The sequence below is a fragment of the Bacillus rossius genome, chromosome 1, assembly GCF_032445375.1.
Source record: "Bacillus rossius redtenbacheri isolate Brsri chromosome 1, Brsri_v3, whole genome shotgun sequence".
Lineage (NCBI taxonomy): Eukaryota > Metazoa > Arthropoda > Insecta > Phasmatodea > Bacillidae > Bacillus > Bacillus rossius.
Window position 1 is genome coordinate 201224891 of NC_086330.1, and position 20064 is coordinate 201244954.

At 35.8% G+C, this 20064-nt stretch overlaps 2 protein-coding genes across 3 annotated transcripts in view; both read right to left on the bottom strand.

The window, feature by feature from the left end:
• LOC134527238 (prefoldin subunit 6) overlaps nt 1-20064 on the bottom strand; it is a 95455-nt gene that overhangs the window by 60732 nt on the left and 14659 nt on the right. Inside the window, exon 2 of the mRNA XM_063359733.1 lies at nt 3902-3972. Within this exon, the coding sequence (XP_063215803.1) occupies nt 3902-3972 (71 nt within the window). The remainder of the gene's footprint in view (nt 1-3901; nt 3973-20064) is intronic.
• The window catches only part of LOC134527237 (uncharacterized), a 28719-nt gene continuing 14451 nt past the window's right edge, over nt 5797-20064 (bottom strand). Inside the window, exon 2 of one of the 2 annotated variants that reach the window (XM_063359732.1) lies at nt 5797-14136. The gene's annotated coding sequence lies outside the window, so the exon portion shown is untranslated. Of the gene's footprint in view, nt 14137-17573; nt 19987-20064 lie in introns of those variants that run through there. The other variant, XM_063359731.1, reaches the window with a different exon arrangement.

The following is a 20064-nucleotide window of genomic DNA, read 5'->3' on the forward strand; positions in this document are numbered from 1 at the left end:
ACAGCTACCAGCCACATCAACTAGTAAAAGTACAGAATTACAGAGGCATGAAGTGGAACAAAAGGCTGCCGATTTGGACCGTTTGGTAACTTTAATAAAGCAAAAGCTGCCCACAATGAATAGACAAAGAAAATTACAAATTCTTACCCTTATCCCTCAATCATGGTCCAGACAGAAGGCAGCACAAGAATTTGGTGTATCTGAGTACATGGTAAGACAAGCAAGACAACTTACACTGGAAAAAGGAATCTGCGCATTAGTTCATCCCACATGTGGGAAGAAGTTACCTGAAGTATCTGTGCAGGTCATTCAAGATTTCTATCAAGATGATGAGTTTTCCAGGGAAATGCCAGGAATGAAAGATAAAGTTAGTATATCCAAAAATGTTTACAAACAGAAAAGACTTTTGCTATGCAACTTGCATGAGCTGTATTGTTCTTTTAAGGCAAAATATCCATCTCTCAAGGTAGGGATTTCAAAGTTTTGTACATTGCGTCCTAAATGGTGCATTTTAGCTGGAAGTTCTGGAACCCATTCCGTCTGTGTGTGCACTATACACCAAAATGTTGAATTACTTCTTCAATGTCTTGGTGTAGGTGAAAAATATAGTTCACTTATTTTGTATCTTGTATGTGACATTTTAAATCCTGCCTGTATGCTAAGACAATGTGAGCAATGTCCTTCTCCAGATACTCTAAAACAGCATCTATATCATACTTTAGACTGTGATCCAGATGATGTGTATGTATATATATAAACAGTGGGTCAGTACAGACAGAACACAATAACAAACCCTTACCTCAAGTGTAAGACTTTATGGAAATTTTAGTACAAACAATGGAACTCCATATACCCCATACCTATACCACAAAGAAACAATCGGACTTCCTCAAGCAGCTGAAAGAGAAAATAAGTGAAAGAGACGTTATAGCTTTATTAGATTTCGGTGAAAATTTTTCCTTTGTTATCCAAAATGAAGCACAAGGATACCATTGGACCAATAGTTAATGTACAGTTCATCCAGTAGTCATTTACTACAAACATTCAGAAAATGCTAATTTGAAAACAAGCAGTCATTGTTTTTTGTCAAATGATTTGGATCATGTTTCAATGGTGTATAAAACACAGTCAGAAATAGTCACATATGTTAAAAGACACCTGCCTCATGTAAAACACATATGTACATTATTTCAGTGATGGTTGTGCTCCTCAGTACAAGAACTGCAAGAATATCCTCAATTTGTGCCACCACACACAATATTTTCAGCTCACAGCTTCTTGGTCATTCTTTGCCACAAGCCATGGCAAATCATCTTGCAATGGAATTGGGGGAACTGTTAAGCGACTGACATCAAAAGCTAGTCTTCAACGACCATTCCAAGACCAAATTACATCAGTGTCTAAGATGTTTACCTACTGCAATGAACACATAACAGGTATTATCTTTCATTACATTGACAAGAATGATGTGGATGATGTTCGTTCGACTCTACAACAACGATATACTATGGCAAAGACAATCCCAGGCACAAGAGGGTTTCACAATGCTTCACTAATATCCCAGTATGAAATAGGAATGAAGAAAACAAGTCAGGATAATGCATATTCCTTAGTTTTCAATTTCGCTACAGCAGCTAGCAAAGACCCTGGTGGTACAATATCAAAACTGTATACTGGTTGCTATGTGTCTTGTGTGTATGACAAAAAATGGTTCGTTGGTGTTGTAAACAACATTGATAGTTCAGAAGAAGATGCTCAAGTAACCTTCATGCACCCTGCCGGTCAAGTGCTTCCTTTTACTGGCCTTCAACTTGAGATGATATGTGCTGGATTCCTTTTGCACACATACTCAGCATCTTGCAGGCACCATCAACAAGCAGCTCTGGCAGAACTTACAGTTTTTTGAAAGAAGACTTGTGCAAGTGTGATATAGAAAGGCAGCTTTATCAGAAAAGCAATGCAGTTTGCTAATTGCAAAAATTGGAGGATTGTGTCTGTAGATTCTAATTCATTGGCAATAGATTTGTGTAAGTAGGGAATTTTTTTATGTGTACATATAGCATTAGTAAGCGATTATCGAGTACATTACATGTTGCCAGAAGAAAGCCACTATTTTTTTTTAATGTATCTTATAGGATCTTTGCTTCTCTTTCACATAGTACCAAGCTCATTTTTTTGTGAGGTCTGCCTTTTGAGAAACAGTCTATTTTGTAATAAAGGATGCAGATGATACATGAAACATCAGTCATGTTAATAATTCTGTTATAACTTACAAACCATTCTAGATATAGCAATTTGATGGCAAAATTTGAATTCTCTAGAGAATTTTACATAAGGAAAAGTGTTCTTATTCTGAAATATTGGTATTACAGTGAAATAAAAAGCAAGGAAACACAGATACTGACCAATTTATGCTGTCATTACAACCTGTTTTAGGCCAAAAATGGTCACAACGAAACCTTCTTTTTCTCAGAAAGTATTCGAGATAAAAATCTGAAAAATTTGGATTTTAAGTGGACGTACGTCACCAAACAAATAAACCAATTTTTATCAAAATTATAAAACAATGGTTACATTTTCAATTTTTGTTGGATGAACTGACATGGAATGACCCTTTCATGTAAATAAAATACATTGAATTCTTTTAAATTACAAACAAGTTTCATTTAATAACCAAACAAAACCCAAACCGTACATGATGTGGCAAAAATTCTCGATCTTAATGAATTAGAGTTGGAAGATTGATAAGGATTGATAATTGCCTATGAAGAGTTACAATCAAATAAATTTTAGGTGGCATGAAGTTCACCAGGTCATCTAGTATTAAATAAATATTAATAAATAAATTACAGCACACCTTTTAGATTATTATTACACATAAAAATCATCTAAATGAAGACAACATTAAAGTGTCTGCCTGGCTGTTGTTAACACATCTTTTACAAACCATTCAAGATTTATTAACGGTGTCTGAGTATGACTGCACTTTCCTGTGGTAGTTTTGTTTCGTGGTTTCTTCTTTAACATGTATTTTTTTTGGTTAGAGAATGTGCAGGGAGGTTTTAAATATGATATTCCATAATAAAATGATAGGCTTACAGCTTACATTCCCATAAAGGCATGTTAATGACGTGATTACTGTAAGCTGGTTCAATGACTTGTATGTAAGGACAAAGACATATGTTTTGCACAAGCCAGTGTAACCCAAAGTTTATGCATCCAGTCAGGCAGCCACATTAAGTACCTGAATTATATTCAGTTTCCCTGGGTTGGCAGTCTTTGATAGCATGCTAAATAAAAAGTTAAGTTGGTAGATCATTAGACAGATATTCAAGATCCAGTGATACAATTGTCACTACCGAAACATTCCACAAGAATTATACCTATGTAACAGTAAATAAAAGCATTTTAATAGCTGCTCTTTACAGCTCAAATAATTAACAGAAATCTTCAAACGCATGAAGAAATGTTTGGAATCTTGCCATGCATGTCTACATAATCGGGTTAGAATACTCAAGTGATCAGCTCACTCGCCTTCCTCGAGGACGATCCAAGTTCCATTCCCAGATGGTTCAAACAAGAATTTGCCACAAGTGACAAAAGTAGCGGACATTGATGTAAGCAGGTGGGTTTCCTGAGTACTCCTGTTTCCCCCACCAATTCATTTAATATAGAAACCATTCTCCCTTTATCGTCTGTGATGATGACCCACATGGCGACGAGCGACGAGATGTTAAGATTATTCATTCGTGTTCAAAGATGCATACAACTGTTCAAGAGTACCCATAACATGTTTAAAAAGAATTAATACAATATGGCTATGAATCAAGCACATAATAAGTGCCTGCATGGCAAATGAAAACAATACAATACATGTTTCACACATGGGGAGCTGCAATACCTGCTTCACGCCCGTGTTCTCATTCAGCTGGCCGTCTAGCCTCTGTCGTTGAGTCACCATTTTGCTGTATTCTGCAAAATACAGAGCAAACCATGTGGGCAACACACATGTCCAACATTCCCTACAGAACAACACACATCCTCACATATCATCATACTAACATTGTACAAACATCTGCAGAAATTTACCACTGTGTGTACTTTTACCAACACTACACTAGTAAAGTAGGAAATACTCAGACATGGGGGCCTGGTTATGTTTAAAACTGGAAATGACTGAAGTGATGAAACAGTCACATGGTCGTACAACTAGCTATCCTATTACACTTGTCCATGGTTTCCCAAAATTACTGTAGGCAAATTCATGAATGGCTAATTGCCTTAGGGTAATTCCATGTCAGTTCATCCAACAAAAATTGAAAATGAAACCATTGTTTTTTTTAATTTTGATAAAAATTGGTTTATTTGTTTGGTGACATACGTCCACTTAAAATTCAAAATTTCAGATTTTTATCTCGAATACTTTCTGAGAAAAAGAAGGTTTCGTTGTGACCATTTTTGGCCTACAACAGGTTGTAATGACAGCATAAATTGGTCAGTATCTGTGTTTCCTTGCTTTTTATTTCACTGTAATACCAATATTTCAGAATAAGAACACTTTTCCTTATGTAAGATTCTCTAGAGAATTCAAATTTTGCCACCAAATTGCTATATCTAGAATGGTTTGTAAGTTATAACAGAATTATTAACATGACTGATGTTTCATGTATCATCTGCATCCTTTATTACAAAATAGACTGTTTCTAAAAGGCAGACCTCACAAAAAAATGAGCTTGGTACTATGTGAAAGAGAAGCAAAGATCCTATAAGATACATTAAAAAAAAATAGTGGCTTTCTGCTGGCAACATGTAATGTACTCGATAATCACTTACTAATGCTATATGTACACATAAAAAAATTCCCTACTTACACAAATCTATTGCCAATGAATTAGAATCTACAGACACAATCCTCCAATTTTTGCAATTAGCAAACTGCATTGCTTTTCTGATAAAGCTGCCTTTCTATATCACACTTGCACAAGTCTTCTTTCAAAAAACTGTAAGTTCTGCCAGAGCTGCTTGTTGATGGTGCCTGCAAGATGCTGAGTATGTGTGCAAAAGGAACCCAGCACACATCGTCTCGAGGTGAAGGCCAGTAAAAGGAAGCACTTGGACCGGCAGGGTGCATGAAGGTTACTTGAGCATCTTCTTCTGACCTATCAATGTTGTTTACAACACCAAAGAACCATTTTTTGTCATACACACAAGACACATAGCAACCAGTATACAGTTTTGATATTGTACCACCAGGGTCTTTGCTAGCTGCTGTAGCGAAATTGAAAACTAAGGAATATGCATTATCCTGACTTGTTTTCTTCATTCCTATTTCATACTGGGATATTAGTGAAGCATTGTGAAACCCTCTTGTGCCTGGGATTGTCTTTGCCATAGTATATCGTTGTTGTAGAGTCGAACGAACATCATCCACATCATTCTTGTCAATGTAATGAAAGATAATACCTGTTATGTGTTCATTGCAGTAGGTAAACATCTTAGACACTGATGTAATTTGGTCTTGGAATGGTCGTTGAAGACTAGCTTTTGATGTCAGTCGCTTAACAGTTCCCCCAATTCCATTGCAAGATGATTTGCCATGGCTTGTGGCAAAGAATGACCAAGAAGCTGTGAGCTGAAAATATTGTGTGTGGTGGCACAAATTGAGGATATTCTTGCAGTTCTTGTACTGAGGAGCACAACCATCACTGAAATCAAGGGCATATATAGGGGGGGGGCCCAGGGGGCCCGGGACCCCCCCCCGAAATCAGAAGAAAAAAATAAAAATTAATAGACCTTGCATGTAAGGCTGATAACTAAAGTTTATAGTGCAGGATAACATTAATTAAGCACTACACAAATATTTTTTAAGAAAATGAAACTATTAGAATTACATATATTTTTTAGACCCTTATAATGTTTCGTGGTTTCGTGGTTGTGCATAAGTTTTTTCAGGCAAAGTGGAACTTTGTTAGACAGGTGATACTCTTACCATTTAGGATTCCAAATCCAATAATTAAAGTTACATTGAACCCCGAATTTACGTATGCTTAGGTTTTACGAGGGGTGGCAAGGAGAGAATATTATCCAGGGGATGGAGAGGTAAGCCGTCATGATGCCGCCTGCCGCCGTCGCGCCAGCCAGCCGGACTAGTGTCGCGCACCCACTTACTTTGTAGAAGCTATGTACCGTCGCCACATTTCTAAACGCAATGTCAGATTTATTTTACTCCTCTTATAGGAACATAATTTAGAGTATTAAATACCATACAAAATAAATGTTGTGCGTTAACGAATGTTTGTGAGTAGGTGCAGCAAAAATAAACCAATGAAAACATTAGCATTCACTTGTGCCTTTCTTGCGCGGGCTGTCTAAGCGTTACTTCACTGCGCTTCCGCTTGGAGCGCTGAAACTTGTCCTCAATTGTTTACATTGGACTCTCCGTTCTGTGCCCTCCCTTTTCCATAGTTCATTCTTATGTTGTTGGCACGTGTGTTATAATGCTTTATCTGCTTGTTTGTCAAGTTGGTTTATCTGTATCTGTAGCTGTGTTTATTGTTATTGAGTTGGTGAATGTATCTGCGATCATCTGAATGTTCCTGTTCTGGAATATTTAATTTTTATTTAAGTAATCTGCATTAATAATGAAGAGACAAGCTTCTATTCAAAACTTTTTTACGAAAAAACAGAGTGTAAATAGACCTGTTAGTGACAGTGCTGACGTTGACTGTGCCAGTAACAATGTTTCTTCTGGTGTCGCAAGTACTAGTGCCATTGATCCAGCACCAGCTGCGGAAGACTTCAAGCAAGTAAGAAAAAATATATATGATATTGGAAACTATTGTCAAAGCAATTCCGTTCGTTCGTTAACGAATGAAGAAAAAATTACGCTTGTAGAAAATATTTGGAAACCTCATCCTGTATACAAATTTCCTTCTACTTCTAGTAGTTCTTCTAGTTCAAATCATACTAGATCTTTTCAAATGAAATGGCTAGAAGAATTTGAGTGGTTAGCTTTCTCTGAAGAAAAATCAGGGTCTTTTTGTAAATATTGCGTAATATTTTCACACTCCAAAAGTGTAGGAAAAGGAGATCACCAAGAAACAGGAGCATTAATAACAAGGGCTTTTAGTAATTTGAAAAAAGCCAAGGAAATTTTTCGTAAACATAAAAATTGCACGTACCATAAAACATCAGTTTCGATTGCTGAAAACACAAAATCAATTGTTACAAAAAAAACTGAGTGTGTTATAAATCAAGTCAATGCTCAAAGGAGATTGAATATTGAAAAAAACAGGGAAAGACTGATCCCTATCATACAAACAATAAGATTTTGTGGAAGACAGCAAATCGCACTAAGAGGTCATCGTGACAGTGGACGTATAAGCCAAGAAGAGCCAGAAAATAATGACAGAAATTTTCGATCACTGCTGAGATACAGAGCAAACAGTGGTGATAATGACCTAAAATACCAGTTAATGAACAGTGGAGGGAGGAGCATGTACACTAGTTCTTTTATTCAAAACGAGCTCATTAACACGTTTGGTCATTTAATCCAATCCCAAATTGTGAAAAATGTCAGGAATTCTATTTTTTATTCCGTTTTAGCAGATGAAACAACTGACATTGGCCAAATAGAACAGTTTTCTCTTTGTGTACGGTATGTTGAAGACCAGTCATACAATATTAGAGAAGATTTCCTAACTTTTGTCCCTGTTTATGACGTTACTGGGGCAGGCTTAGCTAACACAGTGTTAGAGACCTTGTCAAATTTAGGGCTTGACTTAACGAAAATGAGAGGTCAAGGATACGATGACGCTGCCACGATGAGAGGGCAATTCAGAGGGGTACAAGCTGCTATCAAAGGAAAACTACCACTAGCTTTGTACACACATTGTTCTTCACATAGTCTAAATTTGTGTTTGTCAGATGCAAGTAAAATTCCTTCTATAAGAAATTGTATGGGCGTTATCAAAGAAGTCTGCGGATTCTTCCATATGTCAGCCAAAAGAACTGAAATATTGAAATCAACGATATCTGACTGTTGTCCTGAACAGAAAAAAAAAGAAACTTATCTCATTATGTGAAACACGATGGGTGGAAAGGCACGACTCAGTGATTTTATTTAAAGAGATTTTAGAACCAATTCTTCTCTCTCTTTTGAAAATAGAAGAAGAATCAAGTGACTCAGCACCTAAGGCACATGCTCTTAGTAGTTCTATCAGTCAATTTCAATTTCTTGTTAATATTTTTTTTTTGAGCCAGATGCTGTCAACTACACATAACTTATCTGTGAACCTTCAAAGAAAAAACATAGATCTTTCTCAAGCCATTGCAAATGTTACAAGTGTCTTAGATCTGCTATCTAAACAAAGGGAAAATGCCAATGACAACTTCAAATCCCTGTATGCTCAAGTAAAGGAATTTGCTACAAAACTCGACATTAAAGAAGAGATTCCTAGAGTTTGTCGCCTTCAAACAGCCCGCAACAACGTCCCTTACAGCACAGAAGAAGAATACTACCGACGAGCTGTTTATGTACCTTACCTTGATGATTTTTGTAATTCACTGAAAGAACGCTTTGAATCTCACAAGGATACAGTTGCATCCTTACAACAAATCCTTCCAGAATTTTGTATCAAAACAGATTTATGTTCATTGGAAGCTGCTTTCAATTTCTACGAAGATGATTTGTCACATAGAGAGGTCGTGCAAAGTGAGTTTATGTTGTGGAAAGAAAAGTGGAGTCAGGAAATATCAGAAAATCTTCCTAAAACAGCCATTAGTTCTCTAGAAAAGTGTGACAAGACTTTCTTCCCTAACATTTATAATCTCTTGAAACTGCTAGCAGTTCTGCCTGTTTCTGTCGCAACCGTAGAAAGAAGCTTCTAAAGCTTAAGAAGATTGAAGACTTACATAAGAAATACCACATCAGAAACTAGGCTTAATGGATTAGCATTACTTTCGATCCATAGAGACATTAAAATAAGCGATGAAGAAGTACTTGATAAATTTGCTAGTAAACCAAGAAATCTGGACTTCGTTTTGTAAATGTTACATAAAAAGTGAATTTTTAAAATGTATTTACATAATTACACCCTTTTTATAGCTCAAAAATAATAAACCAACATTCTTTTCCATTGTACAAAATTTACTTTTGTTGGGTTGTTGGGACAAAAGGGAAAAAAATCTTTACTAAAAAAAGGTAACACATTAAGTAAAATAGAAAAAAGTAAAGGGAAAATGGAAATTAATATAAACGTGAATACAATTAAATGTTAAATACGCACGTTTTTCAAAACAATGTGTTATTATATAATAAAAAATCAATGCAGTTCTGTTATAAAAATAACCGGAAACCAAAACATAAATAAATATAAATAATACATATATTGTTTAGTTCTAAAACTTTCCTCAAAACCCTTTGTAAACTTACATAATCATTAAATGATGTTGATTAAAAAAAAAGCAAGCATAAATGTTGGTACGCTCGGTCATGTTGGGCCCCCCCCAAAATTATAACCTATATTCGCCACTGACTGAAATAATGTACATATGTGTTTTACATGAGGCAGGTGTCTTTTAACATATGTGACTATTTCTGACTGTGTTTTATACACCATTGAAACATGATCCAAATCATTTGACAAAAAACAATGACTGCTTGTTTTCAAATTAGCATTTTCTGAATGTTTGTAGTAAATGACTACTGGATGAACTGTACATTAACTATTGGTCCAATGGTATCCTTGTGCTTCATTTTGGATAACAAAGGAAAAATTTTCACCGAAATCTAATAAAGCTATAACGTCTCTTTCACTTATTTTCTCTTTCAGCTGCTTGAGGAAGTCCGATTGTTTCTTTGTGGTATAGGAATGGGGTATATGGAGTTCCATTGTTTGTACTAAAATTTCCATAAAGTCTTACACTTGAGGTAAGGGTTTGTTATTGTGTTCTGTCTGTACTGACCCACTGTTTATATATATACATACACATCATCTGGATCACAGTCTAAAGTATGATATAGATGCTGCTTTAGAGTATCTGGAGAAGGACATTGCTCACATTGTCTTAGCATACAGGCAGGATTTAAAATGTCACATACAAGATACAAAATAAGTGAACTATATTTTTCACCTACACCAAGACATTGAAGAAGTAATTCAACATTTTGGTGTATAGTGCACACACAGACGGAATGGGTTCCAGAACTTCCAGCTAAAATGCACCATTTAGGACGCAATGTACAAAACTTTGAAATCCCTACCTTGAGAGATGGATATTTTGCCTTAAAAGAACAATACAGCTCATGCAAGTTGCATAGCAAAAGTCTTTTCTGTTTGTAAACATTTTTGGATATACTAACTTTATCTTTCATTCCTGGCATTTCCCTGGAAAACTCATCATCTTGATAGAAATCTTGAATGACCTGCACAGATACTTCAGGTAACTTCTTCCCACATGTGGGATGAACTAATGCGCAGATTCCTTTTTCCAGTGTAAGTTGTCTTGCTTGTCTTACCATGTACTCAGATACACCAAATTCTTGTGCTGCCTTCTGTCTGGACCATGATTGAGGGATAAGGGTAAGAATTTGTAATTTTCTTTGTCTATTCATTGTGGGCAGCTTTTGCTTTATTAAAGTTACCAAACGGTCCAAATCGGCAGCCTTTTGTTCCACTTCATGCCTCTGTAATTCTGTACTTTTACTAGTTGATGTGGCTGGTAGCTGTTTATCTAATACTTTAGATATTTTGTCTGCTATAGCTGATTATACCTCTTGTACTTTACGTTTCCCATATTTTTCTTTTGCATGTTGTGGTACAGCATGCAGTTTTATTGGTGACTGTTGCAAATATTACAAAGTTTTGTCAAGTAAGCTACGGGTTTCTTCTTTTGATGCTTGAATCTCTAAACCCTCTGCAACGTCACTTTCAGATGATTCTGAAGTTACCTGTGCACCTACTTCTTGAATATTATACAACCTATTCCTACATGAGGAGCATAATTTTTTACCAGGAATTAAATTAAGTCCCTTGTCTGCTGCTTTTCTGTAGCACTGTAAAGAGATTGTGCGCAAAGAACGCTTAACTGGAACACTATGCACTTTCATAGGATCACAACATGATGTCTGAAACATTTCATAAATTTGTGATGAAAACATATGGTGTGAAGATTATGTTTATAAATACCTGTTCTCAGCACAAGAAGAGTTTGAATATCTTTGGAAAGTGATTCCAATCTTTTGATTCCCTTTGTTTTAATATAACACTCTTTATGGCATTCTACATGCATATCATTCCCAACAGAACAGAATTCTAGTTTAGTAGTACTGGTAGCTATGTAATTCTCATCCAACTTATAATGAACTAAGACTTTCTACTAACATTATACACAGGCAGCGCAGTAAGAATGGCCTACAAAGTTTAGTCTGCATGGTGGCAGACACACGCCTTTTATCTGACCCGGTTATCTTTATTGCTTTCCTCACTTTTGCCCCTCTGTACATGGGCCACTATACTGCATTTGCTGTGACAGCCCAGATATTAGGCCTATCTCTCAACTGCCTCTGAGGAAGCAGAAAAAAATACCAATGCCAAGGGGAACAGAGCAAGTATCAAAGAACCCCTCTCTTATAGCTAGCAGGCAGACTCCATGCAGAAATGACATATGCAGTCACATGACATGGCTCTTCACATAACACAGGGAAGGTTACTAGAGGCTTTGAAATTTGCACAAAATCCTTGTGTAATATGCGGAAAATATGGGACATACACAACCCTTATATTCGATCCTCTTTGCTTCCATCTTCTGGCTGCCTTTTGATATGGGTCCCATTTACATCACCAAGTCATTTTCATTTTGTTTTTTAACACTCCAGCAGAAAGCCACTATTTTTTTAATGTATCTTATAGAAAATTTCCTCCTCTTTCACATAGTACCAAGCTCATTTTATTGTGAGGTCTGCCTTTTGAGAAACAGTCTATTTTGTAATAAAGTATGCAGATGATACATGAAACATCAGTCATGTTAATAATTCTGTTATAACTTACAAACCATTATAGATATAGCAATTTGGTGGCAAAATTTGAATTCTCTAGAGAATTTTACATAAGGAAAAGTGTTCTTATTCTGAATTATTGTTATTACAGTGAAATACAAAGCAAGGAAACACAGATACTGAGCAATTTATGCTGTCATTACAACCTGTTTTAGGCCAAAAATGGTCACAAAGGAACCTTCCATGTCTCAGGAAGTATTTGAGATAAAAATCTAAAATTTTGGATTTTAAGTGGCCTTTTGTCACCTAACAATTGAACCAATTTTTATTAAAATCAAAAAACATGGGTTACATGCCCTGGATGAACTGACATGGTATGACCCCTTCGTCTTATTTCACTGTACTGATAGTTGTAGGTGTCTCCAATTAAATCATTAACAAGTCATAATGCAAAAAAAAGGGAAGGAATTTAGCTTATATTTTCCCACAAAACATTCAGATATCCAGTTTTAAACATCTCCAACACCACAAAGATGCTGTACGTTCCTGAGCACTCGGTTTGAGTCGTGGTACAGCCAACATTCTAACTATTCCAGTTTCCTGAAATATTGGTGTCTAATAAACTCAGTAAAGTTGATGTATTCATAAGGCTTTAATGACCTAATTTTCAACATAAGATGATATTAAAATAATAATTAATACTTAATAGCATACTTTATGACAAGTCACAATCGTGCCTAGCTAATATGATGATCTTTCCTTGCAGAAACAAAAAAAAACTTGAAAAATATTCCATCTGATGTTGCAGGTAGTTGATTGTAAAATTATGTCTATGACTATTAATTTACCAGAAACTTCTAATGGTTGTTTTTAAATAAAAGAGTTTGAAATTACTTGATAATTTTTTTCTTCTTCCATTGCAAATTCATGTCCATTACACAATGCTGTGATGTACCAAACATAAAATCCTTTCTGTGGCTCGCTCATCAGAGTCATGTGCCTCAAACAAAAGAAAATCCATCCGAGGCTACGCAACAGCCTATAGCCACACTGGGAAGAAGCAGCCATGGGACCTCACCTAACAATCGCAGCCTAGCTCTTACATACAAGACACATTACCATACAAAATACATTAGGTACCCTTTCCTTAAGGTGTTTCTGTAAGAAAAAAATACAATATCACAAAGTCTTTGCTGATTTGCTGGCACCAAACTCTGATAAATTTAGAGCCTCCCATGGGAATGATTTTCCAATCATAAGAAATACATATGGAAAGCACCAGAACGTCTCTGGAACTGATAAACTGTCTGAAAAATTGGTTCCGTATGTAGTGCACCTGTCTTTTCCATCCTTTAAATGAAATAAAAAACTGCAAATCACACTTACACAACCTTGCTAAAATCAGTAAACATGCCATTAAATGGCTTTTCTAAATCACAATAATTAAACATCAGAAACTGCTATAAAAATATTCAACCCAATAAAATACAGACCTTGTTGGTCACCATGACATTGAACCTACATAATAAGCTGATCTACTTACTACCTAAAGATGGACTCACAATGATCCATCTCGTCCGTTCATCACCTGTCTGTGTGTCATTCGTCAATCACGTGACCTGCAGCCAATCAGATGGCCCAGAAAATTACATTCATCCAACAGTAAAAACCTTACCAAGATTTAACTTTCAAAGGACGGGTGAAATAACCTCCAAAGTGTTAGCAAGAACCCTGTTACCGGGAAACCTTTATTAACTTAAAAGGTTTTTATGTTTGTTTAGCTTACATTAGTTTAAATGTTTCTAACTTTCGTTTGAACTCATTTTAAAGTGTGATGTTTGATAGAAAAATTGCCTGAATCATAAAAGTTTAAGAATTACACATGAAAAACTGAAAATATATTAATAAATATCAGAGCGAGCGATAAAAATTGAGTCTAATGATATATAAGTGATTAACTTCAATGATAAGCAAACCTATAGAAGAGAAATTTTCACCATTATTAAAACCTTCTAGTCTGTTGGCAGCACCAAAATGGAAAAGTATTTGATGGACGTGCAGACCAGTGTGAACCGCTCCGCTTGTTGACGGATGGCAGGTGGGTGACGGACGCATTTCATAAAAAGATGGGCAAGGGCCTGCAATGCCACAATTAAGTTTACATTATTTATATGTAAAATAAATAGACTGAATTTTAATAATTATATAAATCAGCTATAATTATTTCTCCAGGATCTGATGTAGAAACTACCCTAAATTTTAATCTGAAATCAGCTAAATATTACGTGCACTTTAAGCCCAGAAGCTTGTAGTCTCATGGTACAGGTATAGGAAGCATTTTACGTCACTCAGTTACACATAGAGGCTTAATGCAACAGAAGCTAGGAACAAACCTGTGACCTCAGAGGTCAACCAGTGCACTACAGTGAAATATTTGCTAGGCATAAAGGATTTTGTAATCATGAGTTACAGAAAAGCAGCTCAGTAGCAAGGAGAAATATAGCATAACAATCAGGAACAAATTAATTACAGTGTGTTGATATTCAGTATTTAATTACCAAATAATTCAGAAGTAATGTGTATGGTTAGCTTACCAACTAACAGATATTACACAAACAGTAGGTGTACCTAACATATCCTGTGATAATTTTCTAAACATGTGGCTTATGCTTAAAAAAAATAATAAAAATGTGTTCTATTCCAGTTGTGTAGTAATTGTTCTGTATCACGTAACCAAGTTTAGCCCTTGATCCTGAAGCGTAACACTGTATATATTGTTCATATGGTACATAATGCTTGCTTTTTTTAATTTAGTACATCAAAAGATTCTGGATTATAAAAACCTTGAATATCTCAATACAAAAAGTTATGTCATGTCTTGTGGAATTTATTTTCAACCTACGATCATAATTAATTTTTATATCACAAATTTTTGTTCTATCTATGATCTTTCAACATACTAAATTATAACAGCAAGTATCATTGCACCACAGGATCAATGTATACAGAATAATGCCATCAGGATCAAGGGATCCACTTGGATACGTGATATGGAAATTTTACTAAGTATTATTCACATATGCACATCATTAGTCATGTTTGCTAAGTATGTGTTTTTATTATGGTACTACAAGTGTCAAGTGTGGTATGTTATTAATTATAGAAATGGTTTTATATGTTGTTTTATGTTTGGGTAGGGCCTTGTGTTTGCAACTATAAACTATGTGTTGTTTGTAATTTTTATAAATACTTATTTTAACTCACATAATGGGATGGAGACAAGAACAAAAATTGAATTTGTTGTTCACATATCATTTGACATGTTGTTTGCCAAGTGAAAGCATCAATTTGCTTGAGAATAAATTTATGGTCATTCATAGTAGTTTCGCCATTTTTTACCATTGTATTTTCTGATGTAAGTATGGCTGGTGTTTCCGTGAGTGCTGAGTGACGTGATGTGAGGCAGAATTTACATTGGTATGGTGAGGCGAATTCTAATTACGTTGGTCACCTAGCAGAATTAATGTATCATAGAAGGATCACGAACATGTCCATTTCCTGCTTACTGCGAAAAAGATGTACCTACATACCTTTGACACAGGTGAGTGTTCACAGTTTTAAGTTTTTTAATGCAATACCAAGATCCAGTGCATTTGATCCTGATAGAATGACCCTGTATGAATTTATCTTGTTGTACATGCTTGCTGTTTGAATTTAGTACGTCAAAAATCATGTACACTTGAATCTGATAGCAGGGTTGGAAATAAAAACCAAACAACCAAGTTTTGTATGTTTAAACCAAGTCCTTTTATTACATTAGTTATTTTGTTTCTCATCATATTCAAACTAAATATATCGTAATTCAGGCTGATTAATAATTTTACGCCCAATTCATAACTGACGACAACTAAAACATACTCATATTTCATTTTAAGGCCATCCAATTGTATCACATGTAAATTTTATGAAATCTATATACCCAATTATGATTCTAATGCATAAGAGTTTGTCAAATATATTGTTAAAATCCTAACAGAAAAAAATTGGTGGCAGTACTACAATGTGTACAACAAAATAAACTCATCAAACCTAGAAGCCATAAAGCTAAATAAAAAAAACACTCATTTCCCATCAATCTTTTGGATTATCAGTTATTAAAATACAAATATCAAGATCAACCAGTTAAACAATATTATGTTAGTTCTTTCCTGTTTGTAATGCAGGTCACATCACATCACTGTTGGTTGTGTTCGTTGAATGCTTTACAAAGAAATACAAGTTTGGATGCATTCTCTATGCCAAACTTATTACGTACTTTAGAATGCACAAATTCATAAGATGAGAAGACTCTCTCTACACTTGCTGAAGTAGCTTGTGCTGTAAGTAACTGTTCAACAAAAAAGAACTATATCATTAAATTTCTCAATGTATTTCCTGACTTCTCCAACACTCATTTGATTGAAATTTAACAATTAATGGCAGCAGTGAACTCATAGATTACCTTGATTTTGCAAACTAAAATTATATATATTTTTCTTCTTCAGTATAATCAACACCAAGTGAAGATTTTTTTTCTTATGGATCCAGCATATAAGCTAAAAAAATTGGGGTGTGGCTGTGTCATGGACACTGCCGTGTGTTGTACGTGAATACGTGTACGTAAGAGGTAATATTTTCAATACTAAATAATATAAAATGTTATTTTTTATTTTAACACCATATATATTCACTGTACCTAATTTACACTAATGTTTTATATATGCAACCGACAAATTTTTATGAGAGCTGACAACTGAAACTGAAACGAACGTCGTAGCTTCTCAGAGTCAAAAGTTATACAAAATGGAAATCTCGAAACGCAGCAAAATGGCCTTAAAATGGCGGCGCTTCCCACTCCATCGCACACAATGCGTCACAGTCCTCACTTAACGTAACAAATTCTTTGATTCTTTAGCTATCCAGTGGTGTAATTAAATTTTGGATGGAGATGATAGATATGTAGCTGCAACACCAAACTGTATCCCCTGATTTTGTTATCATTCGTTTTTTGAATAGCCTCCCACTATGGAAGCAATTTTAAAGACATATTCATATCAAAATGAACACGTGTAAGTGCCATAGATATCTTTTGTAGAATTTTTGTATGACTTTTTTTTTCCTTTGTGGCTTTCATTTTCATTTGAACACTGGCTCAGAAATAGTTCATGTATTTTTCTGAACTTCATCAAAGACTATGGCAATAAGCATCAAAATAGAAAGTAAGTCCTCTACATTCCGTTTCAAAGCCATGTTAGAAATTTGGTTTTGTACTACTTTATCAATAGTGTCACGATGTTCCTCACAAATTTGTAAAAGTTCCCCAACCTTTAAGGTATGTCTCAAGGCAATCTACCATTGTATTCCAGCGCACTTCATTTGGGAGGATTAATTTTTGAACATCATATATTCATATTGTGTTACACTTACTGTAATAACAGAGTAAACTCAAGTTCTGTTATCATTTTTTCACACTTCACTCTTTCTTGATGACTTGTGTATTTAGTGGATCTTTTAGTTTCAGAAGGCAAAATCATGATTTTGTCTAGATATTTATTTAACTTTTGATTATTTTCACAATAAGATGATATTTTATAAATATATTGACAAATGTATTATTATATTTTTCAATTACATTAACATTACAAACTAAATTACATTATCTAAAGGATGGGCCGGCCCTTATTAGACAATTACCCTTCATGATTATTATACATAATTAAAATTAAATCAGTAACAATAAATAAGATAATTATCCCAGCACACTTGAAGCGATTAAAGTCCTGAAAGAAAACCTGCTGGAAGAAGGACTTGAGGGTGGAGAGGTCAGTTCCATATCTGGCCCATGGAACCTCATCCGGCCCTTGGACCCTGTCTGTGAACAGATCCGAAACAAACATGTTCAGGACTGGTTCACAGACAGTTGGCAAAAAAGGCAGAAAATGCCTTCTAACCACGATGATGGTCGGGATATAATGGTTGTCCAAAAACTCACTATACAGGGAGATGGCTTTCAGCGTCAGCCAGGGTGCGGAGCTCGCAAACTCGCGGTTGTCGTGGACGTTTCCATGATTAAAAAAAAATAGAAAATATTAAGCAGTATCATAAACGAAGCATGACTACTTCTACAAGGTACGCAGACTGACTAATTACTATTATGAAAGTTGTGGGAATCACATCCCTTGCCTAGATGATTACATCTTTAAACGACGCGTGGAGAGAAGTCTTGATGTTGACGATGCGGTGTGGTCAGTCTGAAGTCGCGGCTAGAAGTTCGTTTTGGACGGCAGCGACTCGTAATTAAAAGATGACTGCAATCAAACGAAAGGCAGGGAGGCTTTAGCTTCCGAACTGAAAGGTTCCGAAGATTACCGAGGGGCTTGTTGAGAAATACTGACATTGATATCTCGATGTTGGTGGTACTAGCCGATGTCAGCGCGACCTACTGAAGAGTGTCCGAACCAAAGAGAGATTGACTCACACGAGGCGACAGCTAAAGCATTAGGATTATGGAAGGGACTAGTCCAGCACTCTTGTGGCCTGGGAATGAACTACGGGATACTGTTTATTGCGGGAGAAGCCAGGGGACAGGCGTTTAGCGGGCGTTCAAACACCCAGGAGAAATAATTCACAACTCAGCCGCTAGAGGGCATAGGCAGTACTTTCTGGGACTGGAGTCGTGGCCTCGAGACAGACAGGGGTTATTGACCGGTCAGTGATCTGGGCAGTGTTCCCAGGAAAGGCTGGAGTGGGGGGTGGGGTGTGGAAATTGCGATGACAGTGGGAACGAGACTCTACTGAGCCCGGAGGTGTGACTGGACGTTGGTGAAAATGACTCGAGATCATGCCATGGAGTGCTCATGTCAGGCAAGGTCTTAGAAACAGCCTGCCCTGAGAGCTTGCAGGGCATAGCACTTCTTGTCACGGCTCGGAGAAGAATTTCAGGCGGCGTACGTGCAAAAAGGCATCATGTATGGCGATATCACTTGCTGGGTCATTAGAGGGTAGACAAAATTATATGCTGGGAAAGATTGGGGAGACAGGTCTGACAAAGATTAAACAGGAGTGTACAGGAGGCGGAAAAAGTTTAAGTTCTTGCAGCAAAAGAATGACTGGTATCATAATCTTTCAAAAATTCAAAATTAGAATTGGGCCAAAAATACTAGTTGGCGGCACAATTTCCTGTAACATGCATTAGCAAGGTGGTTGTTTCTAAAATATTTTATTATGAGTAAAACATCTTCTGTCACACTACGAATGTTTGTCATTTTCTAACAAGTTTAATATGTGAGCTGAACATCCATAAGTGATGATATTCAAATCTTCATCTTCCAAAAGTTAGCATTTTTTAACACATTAGCAGCATTATCAGCAACAACTGAGCAAACCTTGCACCTGAAGTCCTCCTCACACATTTTTATGCTGTTCACAGCTACTTCTGTCAGATAATTGGCAGTGTGAGCATGACCAGATGTGTCAATTGTGTTCACTAAATATACATTACCCTATTTAGTCGTAATTGTAGCACATATAATTGGTTCATTATGATCATTTGACCAGCCATCAAACCCAAGACACACACTTTCATTTTCCAGAGTAAGGGAACCAGTTTTCTTTTCTTCTTCATAAATAGCATCCAGTAACAGACCACTAATTTATTTTCTGTTTGGAGGGGTGTAGCTGGGGCGAAGCTGTAGCAGAAGTTTCACAAACTAAGGATGTTCAACACTATGAAAGGATGCATTTGTTGGAAATATAAAGAAAGCTACTTGCTGATCGAAAGACAATTTTCGGAATTGGTGTTGATCGAACTATGTATGAATCCATTGAAATGTTACTTTGAATTTTTTTTCTTTCTGCAAAAGTATATTTCGACTCATTACCTTCATTTGACGAAGTCACAGAGGATATGATGGATATATGAGTTTTGCTTGTGGAAGCTGTAATGCAGTCTGAAAAAGAAATGTTTATCTTATTAATTTACTTCCAAATTACAAAGGGGGGAAAAATTAGAAATTAATACAGTTTAC